The sequence below is a fragment of the Sturnira hondurensis genome, unplaced genomic scaffold (assembly GCF_014824575.4).
Source record: "Sturnira hondurensis isolate 20B ecotype Veracruz unplaced genomic scaffold, ASM1482457v3 Scaffold0006199, whole genome shotgun sequence".
NCBI classification, from domain to species: domain Eukaryota; kingdom Metazoa; phylum Chordata; class Mammalia; order Chiroptera; family Phyllostomidae; genus Sturnira; species Sturnira hondurensis.
The window spans coordinates 456,691-469,192 of record NW_028078830.1 but is presented as its reverse complement, the minus strand read 5'-3'; the positions used below and the strand labels follow the sequence as shown (position 1 = coordinate 469,192).

Here is a 12,502-nt window from a genome sequence, read left to right as displayed (position 1 = left end):
TTGTGCCTTTTGTCAAAGAACAGGTGAGGCCTGATTTTGCATGGAAATGTCTCAGGTGTACAGGGAGTATGTGCAGGTCATATTTGGGGCCAGACTGCTGTCAGTGGCCAGCATACTGCTCTGGATGTTCACCAGCTTTCAGATGACAGGATCATCTGTTGTGTTGAGTGTGTGGAAGATACTCTTGAAGCTCCACAGGGACTTGTCTCTTTTCTGAGGATGACCTCAAGACTTTATCATAATATTCTAGAGCCACACATCACTTGATGTCCTGTGGCTCTGACACTTCCAAGCAGAGCAACGTCATTAACTAAGGAGTGTCCATTTTGTTTTTCCTCCCAGCCCCAAAGAATTTCAGAGGCTAATGGTTTCTGTTTTGTTTGGTCCCTTTTTTGCCTATATCTAAATTGTCTCTGGCCTTCTGGTCAGGGTTGTGGTATAGGCAGACATGGTTCACCTCTGTAAAACCAGCACTCAGAACCATCAGATACTGAGTTGAATGTAAGTCTGAGAACAAGGGAATTAAAGAAACCTCATCCATCCAAACTGATCGGAGGGGCACAGATAAGGAATAGTCTTGTTCCTCACCCATGTGTGGTAGATAAAAGTTTGGGAAGGATATCTGGGGAGCAAGGAGTCCAGCCCCACACCAAACCCCTCCCCTGAGTTCCAGCGCCTGGAGGATAAGTCGCCATAACTTCTGTCTGCAAAACCAAGTGGGGATTTCATTGGTGGAAGAAACTCTGGAATCCCAAGCAGTTTCTTTTGTAGTCCCCCACAGAGACTTATTTACTCAGACTCAGTCCCTCTAGCTCCAGAACAGCACGGCAGTTTGAAAGGCACCAGTGATATACATGGAGAACCTGATGTATCTGGCTTCAAGGTGAGCAGAGGCCATCATCCCTTTTCTAAATCTGCTCCCTCAGAGCTGGCAAGCTGGTGCCATATCTGGAACCATCCACCTGGCTAACAGTGTTTGACCTGCCTAGAGGCTCTGTAGTACCCAATTTATGGGTGCACCGAAGCTGCTTTTTCACATGAATGGCTATCTCCAGTGAGCCCCAGGCCTGGAACTGGCAGCAGCCTGCCTAGATGCATAGCATGGCTTTGCCTGGGAATCTCCAAGCCCAGCACAAGTAGCAGCCATCTCAGATTGCTGCTCAGGCAGGGTGGCTGAGGGCAAAAGACAGGTGGGAGCTGAACTTGGCCTGAACACCTGGGGAACCCCAGGAACACCACCCATTGGACAGCTACAGACCGCATCAAAGCACCACCACCCTGCCCCTGCATAGCTAGCTGATCACCCGTGGATGGCAGAAGTTGGTCAGTGGTCACAGCCAATCCTTGCTTCTCACTGGCCTGGGTAAATCCTTCCCATTGATCTGCCAACAGCAACAAAGTCTCAACTGCAAGAGAAGGGTGTACTCAGCCTATATGAAGGGCACACCTTGAGTACCCAGCTTGGGTGATAGGAAAAGTTGTACCCCTGCACCCTGCAGACACCACATTAGGCCACACTACCAAGACAGTAGAAACAGCTCTACCTAACACAGGGTGGCTGTCAAACACACACAGAAACAAACACAGGGTGGCTGCCAAAATGAGTAAATTGCTAGGCCCAAAGAAACATGGCCCAAAAGAAAATAAATCAAATCTCCAGAAAAAGCAAAACAAAGGAGATTAGCAGTCAATTATATGCAGATTTCAATACTCTGTTTATTTGGATGCTCTAGAAAGTTAGTGAGGACCTCCACAGTATAAAAGGGATCCAGTCAGAAGTGAAGGATACACTAAATGAAATGAAGAACAATTTTACATAGAGAACTGTAGTGTTGATAAAGCCAATAATCAAATTAATGATATGAAACAGAGGGATGCAAACCACAACCAATCAGAACAACCTGAAGAAAACAGAATCCAAGAAACAGGATAGTATAAGCAGTCTGTGGGACAACTTCAAGAGATCCAACATTCACATCTTAGGGGTGCTAAAAGGACACGAGAAAGAACAAGAAGTTCAAAACTTTAAAAAATAGTGAAAGTAAACTTCCCTAATTTTGTGAAGTAAATATAGACATGCACGTCCAGGAAGCACAGAGAGTCCAAAACAAGATAGGTGCAAAGAGACCCATTCCAAGACACATCATAATTGAAATGCTGAAGGTTAGCCCTAGTTGGTACGGCTCAGTGTATTGAGTGCCAGCCTATGAACTGTAAGGTGGTGAGTTTGATTCCTAGTCAGGGCACATTGCTGCAGGCCAGGTCTCCAGTTTGGGAAAGCAAGAGGTAACCAATCCATGTATCTCTCGCACAATGACAGGCCTAGGTAAGCCTAGGAGGAATGGAAAATCACCAGGTGGGAAAACTGTACCGTGGGAAACTAGCCTGGGAAAATGCGTGCCTGGGAAACTGCCTGTCAGCCCTACCCAGGGGAAACAGATGNTAAAAAATAGTGAAAGTAAACTTCCCTAATTTTGTGAAGTAAATATAGACATGCAAGTCCAGGAAGCACAGAGAGTCCAAAACAAGATAGGTGCAAAGAGACCCATTCCAAGACACATCATAATTGAAATGCTGAAGGTTAGCCCTAGTTAGTACGGCTCAGTGTATTGAGTGCCAGCCTATGAACTGTAAGGTGGTGAGTTTGATTCCTAGTCAGGGCACATATCTCTGCTGCAGGCCAGGTCTCCAGTTTGGGAAAGCAAGAGGTAACCAATCCATGTATCTCTCGCACAATGACAGGCCTAGGTAAGCCTAGGAGGAATGGAAAATCACCAGGTGGGAAAACTGTACCGTGGGAAACTAGCCTGGGAAAATGCCTGCCTGGGAAACTGCCTGTCAGCCCTACCCAGGGGAAACAGATGCCCAGCTAAGATTGGGGTCTGGGGTTGGCCTATCTGACATAACAGGATGCAGTTTTAACTCGAGCCTGACAAGATGTATCAAGAACAATGGTCAGAAGAAATGGCACCAAACAACCAGCTCTAGCCAATCAGACTCTGACACCCCAACCAGTTACTCTTTGCAGGTTTTTGCGCTTAAAAACCCTGCCCTAAGAACAACCAAGCAAGTCTTAATTTCCCCTGGTTGGCTTGCCAACCTCCCTAGGTCGGCCCCACTTTCCCCCACGAGTCCTAACTGACTTTGGTTGGCTCCCCAACCTCCCTTGGTTGGCTCCACTTTCCCTCTTATTCCTGCTAATAAACCCTGCTCCTTAGCTTGCTGCGTCCATCTGGTTTCTTGAGGGACTCCAACCTAACACACTGATGTTTCTCTCATTCTCTTTCTCCTTACCTTACCCTCTGTCTAAAAATTAATAAATATTTCAAAAAAGAGGTATGAAAATGAATGTTTAAGATGCAAGGAACAATGTAGTTTGTCATTCAGTTTCTATTCCATAATCCAGAGTGAAGAATGCAGATCACCTCACAAAAGAGGAACCTTAAGGTCAGGAAGAAAAAATATGTAAGTCCAAAGGTGAAAGATAATGTGAGAGTCTTAAAAGCAGCATAAGAAATGAAGCTAGTTACCTACAGGAGAATTTCCATAAGACTGTCAACTGAATTTTCAAAAGAAACTTTGCAGGCTGGAAGGGATTGGCAAGAAATATATATTTTTTAAAGATTTTATTTATCCTTAGAGGGGAAGGGAAAGAGGGAGGGAGATAAATATCAATGTATGGTTGCCTCTCATGTGTCCCTTGTTGGGAACTGGCCTGCAACCCAGGTATGTGCCCTGACTGGGAATCGAACCGCAATTGTGTGGTTTGCAGGCCCATGCTCAATCCACTGAGCTACACCAGCCAGGGCGGCAAGAAATATTAAAGGTCACAAAAAGCAGGGGTCTACACCAAGATTGCTCTACCCAGCAAAGATATCATTTAAAATCCAAGGGCATATGGGAACTAGTATAAAGGACACATGGACAACAACTAAAGGGGGTGGAAATTGGAGGGACGTGGGGAGCACTGAGGGGGGTGGGCTGGGATGGGAGTAAAAGACAGAAAAGTGTACTTGAACAACAATTAAATAAATTTAAAAAATAAAATAAAATTCAAGGGCAGATAAGGAGCTACCCACACCAGAAAACAGGAAAGGGGTGATCATGACCAAACCATTATTCATGTAATGTTAAAGGGAATTAAAGAAAAAAGAAGATCAAAACTATGATCAATAACATAGCAAACAAGACAATCTGTCAGCAATTGAATATAGCTTTTCTGAGGGTGAGGAGCTTTCCACTTCAACATGCCTCTCGCAAAGGATCTTCATCCATCTCCAGAAGAGGAGGAAACACAAGAAGAAGCAACTTGTGCAGAGCCCCGCATCCTGTGAAGTGCCAGGATACTGTAGAATCATCATCGTGTTTAGCCATGCACAAATGGTAGTTTTGTGTGTTGGCTGCTCCACTGCCCTCTGCCTACAGGAGGAAAAGCAAGGTGTACAGAAAGATGCACCTTCAGGAGGAAGCATCACTACAATTACCTGAATCAAGATAAGTGGAGAAACATCCCAACAAACACATTTTGGATACAGGGAGAGAGAGAGAGAGAGAGAGAGAGAGAGAGAGAGATGATTGAATCTAAAAAACAACCTAAGCAACAAGAAAAACAGAGACCCAAGTCCTGGATATGGAAAGCATGTTGATGGTTGCCAAATAGGAAGGGTAGTGTGGGGGGAATTGCTGAAGAGATGAGTGGGTTAAGAAGTACAAATAAGTAGCTACAGAATAGCCATGGAGATGTATAGTATAGCAAATGAAGTAGCCAAAGAACTTATATGCATGACCCATGGACATGAACAGGTTGGGGGATTGCTTGAGGGAGTGATTGTTGCTGGGTGGAGAGGGGCAAAAGGAGAAAAATTAAAATAGCTGTAACAGCATAACCAATAGAATATAAAAAAGTAAGAAAATGTAATAAGGTCCATGAAGAAAAATAATGTGTCTCTCAAAGTTTTCCCATGGTTATATGTATTCACTCGCTCTATCCTTTGTGCTTTTGTGCAAGGACTGGAGGTTCAAGTTCTATCTGTTCCTTGGATCTTTGTCTGTGCTGAGATTCTACTATGAAAATTTCATCTAAATCAGTTGGTAGGCTGTTTTTTGTGTGTCCACTGTGTGGATCGAGTTCATCCTCCTCATGGACATAAGCTTGCTGACTTCACAACCAATCTGAGAGGGGTACTAATGCGTCTCTTGATAGATGGCACCCATCCAGGCTGTTTGGTTAGTTAGTGGAGGTAACCTTAGTTGAATGGCTGGTAGAGTGTATCTGGAATGTGCTTAGTATTTCCAAAGGGACTCCATGTAGTCTGAGGGAATGATGTCTGGCATCAAGGATGTAATTAACTTTGCAATGTTTAAAAACCTGCAGTGATCTTAGGCAGTCCAGATTTGAAAGATGATTTAATACAGCAACCTCAACACTTCGTGCAATCAGAAAGAAGAAAAAGTGTACACCAATGTTTTTAAAGGAAAAAAAGCCTTTTACAGAATTTCTATTGATTTTTAAATTTTTATACAATGTATGCATACCCATAATTTTTAAAATTTTTATTCATTTTAAGAGAGGGAGAGAGAACTATGTTTTTCCACTTATTTATGCATTCATTGGTTAATGTTTATGTAGTTTATGTTTCTATTATTCACATTTTTTTTTCATTTTCAATGGCTTGTCCTATATTCCTGTGACATTTCTTCATATGTATGATGGGGAAACTAGGTTATTACTCTGTTTCCCAGATTTGCTAACATGGGCATACCCCCTTTACTTCAGTGTGCTATATTGAGCTTCAGAGAATTTGCATTTTCATCAACAGAAAGGCAAGAACCCCACCAGGGAAAGATTGCATGCAACTCAACAAAGGCTCATATAATGGTTTACATGTTTTAATCAATAAAATAGTTTTAAATTAAGTTATTTTTTATTTTTCATCTAGTATTACTGCATTTTTAATAGACTACAATCTGTACTTTGGAACAAACAAATTAGTGTGACTAGCTTTATTAGTATATTCGGTTGGTTAGTCTGGAAGTTTATATGCAATTCCTGGGCCAAATTCCTGCAATGGCATGTCTTTTATGTCTTCAGCATGTACTCCATTGTTTGAAAAAATGTGTAATGTAAGTTAGATTCCTCATCAGATCAAATTAGTAAGGAATTCAGTCATGCTGCTGCTCAGGGAGAACTAAGATTCTGGCTGCACCAGATGTAGATGCACTAATATTTAATGTATTATTTAGTAAATTTAGTTTGCAGTGTGGGTCGTACTCATGCGGAATATAGACAGCATTAGGGACTAGAGCAAGGTACTCAACCACAGTCCACCTGAAGGAGCCACTTGCCCCATGGCCTGAGTCAATGGCCTAGCAAGAAACCATTCACTTTCTTGCCCAAGAAATGATGCCCACCGGGGCGGCTATGGAGCCGATTCAGTATTCTCAGCGTATTCGTGGGGTGTTAGCCCCACACCTGGAGTCAGCTCGGGAAATACAGGACCCCAACTTTGGACCGTGCATTACCCAGAAGGCAGGGTGAAATACCACAAGGCTGATCAATAAAGACTCAGAAAAGGCACTTCCGTTGGGCCCATACTGTAGGGCGGGACTTCCGTCGGTTTCGTGGCGGGCATTTCCTCTTCTCTCAGTTTCTGTTACCCCGTCTGTGTCTGGTGGTCACTGGGTAGATGGGAGAAGGCGCCAGTGTGCTGCTCCCCACAGAAGCGGCGTCAGCGTTGGGACAGTAACCCCAATACCAGGGACACCCTCCTCGCCCGCGGCTCCCGCTCCTCCGGTCACCTAGTCCGATGGCGGCGACCGCGCTGATGCGCTCGGCTGAGGTGAGTGCGCGTCCTGGGCCCTCGCCCCTCAGCCGCCGATCCCTGCAGCCCGGGTGCGGGACGCCCGTCACATCCAGCAGCCCAGGCCAGGGGTCTGGGGTCATAGGCGCTCATGGCTGACACGTTGTGACGTGGTTGGCGAGGGTGACCAGCGGAGGTGACGCCCTCCAAACAGGTGCGTTGACCCCTCCAACACGTCGTTGACCCCAAAAGACCCTCACACCTGGCCAGGGCATGACATCTGGTTTACACAGTCTGAGGAGAGTCATACCCTGACTGGGAGGCAGAGGGTTTGCACCTTCATTCTGAGGGCCCTGGGAGCCCGGGGTGGTCGTGAACTGAGGGAGACATAGGCTGTGTCATGGTTTTCAAAGCCGTTTAGACCCTTCTGAGATAGAAAAGGGACTGGAGTATGGTGATGAGGACATTGAGGCACCGGAAGAGGAGCCCTTGTTCAAGGTCACAGAGTTGGTAGGAGGTGGCACTGAGAAGACACTTGGCACTGGTGGCACTGAGAAGACACCGAGGTCACCAGCAGGGCTGGGTTGAGATACAGCTGAGACCTGCTGACTAGGAGCGGGAGGGTGGTTGATTGCTTCTTCCCACAGGTTCTGAAGTTGAAAGTCATTATCAAACTAGACAAGAAGGGACAGGGCATCGCAGTCCCTACCTGGTGGTGACATTACCATATAGTGTCTAAAGACTCTTCCCTTGTTAATTTTCCAGCTTTCAAATGAGGAGACCCTGGGGATACCCCAATCCTGAGTGCAGGTCACAGGCAGTATAAGGTGCTCCCATTCTGGAGTCAGCATAAGAAACATTCAAACTGTAGAGATTTTTTAAAATGTTTATTTGAGCTGAACTGAGCATGATTTCAGGAAACAAAATATAAAAATATCCGGAGTGTGAAAATACTCTGGAAAATGGCAGTGTTACCATTTATTTTATACGTCAGAGTATAAAATACGCCCAACAAGACTACTTGCCATGACTCAGTTTTGTTAGAAGGGCTTAATTTCAGACTGTATATAGGAGTGTTTTCTCTCAGTTTGTAAGGCCATCAGTTTGTAAGTCTCCTAAGCTGCTCAGGTTTAGTATGTGCCCCTTGCCCTTTTGTTTCTTGTTTTTGATCCTCATAGGCAGCCAGTGTAAGCATTGAAGTCAGGGTTCCCGGGAAGGCACATCTGCAGTTAATACTGCTTGAAGATGCCATAGAGCTGGGAATAGGTACCCCAAGTCCCTTTGTGTTAAAAACAAGGCACAAGGGGGTCAAGAATCAGACTCCTAAAGTGGCCAATTGATAACTTAGGGAGGTAATAGCCCATTTGCATAAGAGAAAGGAGTTGGTCTTTCTTGGGTGTAACGGGCTCCATCTGGTTGCATCGTGGAGAACGGATCATGGGTTTCATGGACGAGGCAGGGATCCCATCACCAGGTGAGTTCTTTGATTCAGAGAAGAGTCGATGGACCTAAATTGGGCCTCAGAGCTAGGAGAAAAAGTTGGATTCTTGGTCGATCTTTTATTTTTTTATCCTATTTTTCCCATAATCATTTATTTCTTTCATACCTTCTTCTACCTTCATCTATTCCTGTCCCCTTTACATTTTTTAAGAAGGGCAAGTATAGTTTCAGGTTTTTCAGCTGCAGGAAGAAAGGAAAGGGTTCAAAACCACCCCAGTGTATCTGGTCCTAGCAGCGGAAGCAGAGGAAGCTCCGTCTGCTCCTGGGGAGGATAGTGGTAGGTTAGTTCTGTTTGTGAATATTGGAAGACTTTTGGTTCAACTTTTATAACTTAAAAAGAGCAGTAAGTAGAAACATTTTGTGAATATCTACATGGGTCTGAATCTGTGGAAGGGTTGAGGATGGAGTTATTCAAAAGTGGAGGTTCTTTAATGCAGGAGGGTGAAGGGGGCAGAGCTGAGGGAGTGACCTTCAGCATGAAGCTGTGAAGCAAGAAGAGACCACACAGTGTGTGCACAGCTAGAGGGAGTGTGAGCTGATGGCCCTGGTTTCTTGGTGTTTGGATTTAAGGGTGAAGCCTAAGCCCACTTATGGCTGGGTGTGGAGGCCTTATCTGGGAGAATCAGTGGAACCGTTTAGAAGGTAGAAAGGGGCCCTGCAGGCATGGCCCTGAGTTTAGATGACATTCATCTACCCCACTTCCTCATCCTGCCGCCTTTGCTGAGGATGATCTGAGAGATGGATGAGACTGTGATGAGACAGCAAGCAGCTCTAGCACCAGTGCTGGTGTCTTCTCTGAAGGCATTGTCGGGGGTGTGGGGGTGCTGCATGGGATTCAATGTGGGTAAGACCCACAAAGGACAAGGAGTCTCAAACAGACTGTGCCAGATTTGTTTGTATTAATTCTGACAGGTAGTTGTGACCTTCGAGGATGTTGCCGTGTACCTGTCCAGGACAGAGTGGCTTCTCCTTGATGAGGCTCAGAGATGCCTGTACCTCAATGTGATGCTGGAGAACTATGCTCTTATATCATCGCTGGGTAAGACCCTGACTCTCCCTGCACACTCTTCTTTGCCTTGTCTGAACACCTCTTTCTCAGGGTTGCAGTCCGCTTCTTCTATTCTAAGCTCTAAGGGTCCTGACTAGACTTGTTCCCAGGGAAGATGGACAGCAGCAGCTGGTCTCGGGCTTTCCTTTTTTAAAAAGATTTTTATTTATTCATTTTTAGAGAGAGGGGAAGAGAAGGAGAGAGAGGGAGAGAAATATCAGTGTGTGGCTGCCTCTCGTGTGTCCCTTGCTGGGAACTGGCCTGCAACCCAGGCATGTGCCCTAATTGGGAATTGAACCAGTATTGTTTGGTTCGCTGGCCCAAGCTCAATCCACTGAGCTACACCAGTCAGGGCTCAGGCTTTCCTTTGATCATGTCTACTGGGCTCCATTTTTTTGGTTCATTTCCCCAAATTTTAATAAACTACCTCACAGCATCAAAAAACAAAAGACCCTGTGTCTTACCAGTGATCTGGACAAGGCTATGCATTTCTTCAGTGCACTTCTTTCCTCAGGAATTGCTTTGTCCTCTCATGTGCACTGTGGGCAGTATATGTTTCCCCAATTTTCTGGACAGATTCTGGATTAGGTAGGGCTGAAGTGTTTTCATTGCCCCCTATTGTCCTTACTGCCCCAATACCTGCTGTGCAGAACCCTTGTAGGGAAGAATTTGACCTCAGTATTATTGCCAGAAGCCTAATATATTTCACATTTATTAGTGTGAAAAAGCATTTTTTGTATTTTTGAACATTTCTACAAATATATATAATTTTTTTCAATATAGTTTATTGATTATGGTATTACAGTTGTCCCATTTTCCCCCCTTCACTCCCCTCCACCCCCCCACCCACATTCCCCGTCTTTAATTCACATCCATGTATAAGTTCTTTAGCTTCTACATTTCCCATACTATTCTTACCGTCCCCTTTCTATTTTCTACCTACCATCTATGCTTCTTATTCTCTGTACCTTTTCCCCCTCTCTCCTCCTCCCACTCCCCTGTTGCTAACCCTCCATGTGATCTCCATTTCTGTGGTTCTATTCCCGATCTAGTTGTCCTCTTAGTTTGCTTTTGTTTTAGGAGTGGTTGTTAATAACTGCGAGTTTGCTGTCATTTTATTGTACGAGTTTCTTATCTTCTTCTACCTAGATAAATTCCTTTAACATTTCATATAATAAGGGCTTGGTGATGATGAATTCCTTTAACTTGACCTTATCTAAGAAGCACTTTATCTGCCCTTCCACTCTAAATGAAAGCTCTGGGGGATAGAGCAATCTTGGAGGTAGATCCTTGCCTTTCATGACTTGGAATACTTCTTTCCAGCCCCTTCTTGCCTGTAAGGTCTCTTTTGAGAAATCAGCTGACAGTCTGATGGGAACTCCTTTGTAGTAACTGCCTCCTTATCTCTTGCTGCTTCTAGGATTCTTGCCTTCATTTTAATCTTGGCTAATGCAATGATGATGTGCCTTGGTGTGTTCTCCTTGGGTCCAACTTTTTTGGGACTCTCTGAGCTTCCTGGACTTCCTGGAAGTCTATTTCCTTTGCCAGATTGGGGAAGTTCTCCTTTATTATTTGTTCAGATATCTTTTCCACTTGTTGCTGTTCCTCTTCTCCTTCTGGTAACCCTATAATTCAGATGTTGGAACGTTTAAAGATGTCCTGGAGGTTCCTAAGCCTCTCCTTTTTCTTTTCTTTTTTTGAATTCTTGTTTCTTCATTTTTTTTCTGTTTGTTTCTTCCTTCTTTCTGATCCACTCTATTGATGTGAGTCCCAGTTTCCTTCCCATCACTATTGGTTCCTTGTACATTTTTCTTTATTTTACTTAGTGTTGCCTTCATTTGTTCATCTAATCTGTGACCATATTCAACCAATTCTGTGAGCATCCTGATCACCAGTTCTTTGAACTGTGCATCTGATAAGTTGGCTATTTCTTTGTCACTTAGTTGTATTATTTCTGGAGCTTTGATCTGTTCTTTCATTTTTTTTGTCTTGACGTCCCTGTTACATAGGGGGAGGTGGAGCCTTAGGTGTTCACCAGGGCAGGGTAATTGACTTCACTGGGTTGTGAGGCTGTTTGTGGGGAAAGGTTCCGAGAGGGAGTGATGGCACTTGCTCTGCTCTCTGCCGGATTTCAGTCACTTGCACCGCTTTACCCAAGCAATTGGGCCTTTCTGGTGCTGATTCCTGGGTGGCGTGGTTTGTGTACATCCTGGGACCCTGTGGGTCTCTCCAATGAACTCTCCTGTGAGGCTGGGAGTCTCTCCTGGCACCTCAACCCCCACAGGTGTCTCTAATTGGTGTTTTGAGGCTTTATTTCTCTGTTCCGGTACCCTGGTGTGGGAGGTCTGTCTTACTCTCCAGTTTTGCCTGCTTTATCAGTGAGGGAATGTGGAACCACCCAGTCCTCCAGCCGCCTTGTATGGGAAGCCCCTCCACAATCCACCTCCTTGCTGGGTTCCCCTGCTGTCTTGCGCACCTGTTGTCCGCTAGCCGCTGCTTTGCTGCAACTCCTCTCTGCCCCGCCACCTGACTTCACCCCTCCTACCGGTCTGGATGAACATTGCTTCTTTAACTCCTTGGTTTTCGGACTTCCATACAGTTCAATTTTCTGTCAGTACTGGTTGTTTTTTTTCCCCCTAAATTTTTGTTGTCCTTATTTTGGTTGTGTGAGGAGGCACAGTGTATCTACCTACCCCTCCATCTTGGCTGGAAGCCTCACTATTTTATCCTCAGTGCAAAATTTATTTTAATTATTGGAGATAGAAGGGAGTGGGGAGAAATATCTTTGTGATAGAAACATTGATCGGTTTTCTCTCATGTGTGCCCATAATCAAACCCATAACCTAGGTTTGTTCCTTGCTCAAGAATCAAAACTGCAGCCATTTGGTGCACGGGACATTGCTCTAACTCACTGAGACACTTGGCCATGGCTGGATAAAATACTATGCATATATTTATTAGCTGTTTTCTCAACCTTGTTTTCAAACTTCAATAATTCCTCATTGCTTCGAAATGAATGATCTGCCCATTGTTGGAAGGGGAATATCCAAGTTGTCTAGTAGTCTTCTGTTGCATTTCCCACTTTCAGATCTCATTTTGTTTGCTCGTGTACTTAGGTGTTTTGTGTTTGGGTACATACTAATTAAAATTGTTA

At 44.7% G+C, this 12,502-nt stretch overlaps 1 protein-coding gene and 1 pseudogene across 1 annotated transcript in view; both read left to right on the top strand.

Moving 5' to 3' along the window:
• Window positions 1-4,016: 4,016 nt before the first annotated feature.
• Window positions 4,017-6,802, top strand: LOC118988216 (40S ribosomal protein S27-like; annotated as a pseudogene).
• The window catches only part of LOC118988215 (zinc finger protein 501-like), a 90,775-nt gene continuing 84,904 nt past the window's right edge, over window positions 6,632-12,502 (top strand). The window contains exons 1-2 of the mRNA XM_037047676.1: window positions 6,632-6,839; window positions 9,213-9,339. Coding sequence (XP_036903571.1) covers window positions 6,807-6,839; window positions 9,213-9,339 — 160 coding nt within the window. The 5' untranslated portion in view covers window positions 6,632-6,806. The remainder of the gene's footprint in view (window positions 6,840-9,212; window positions 9,340-12,502) is intronic.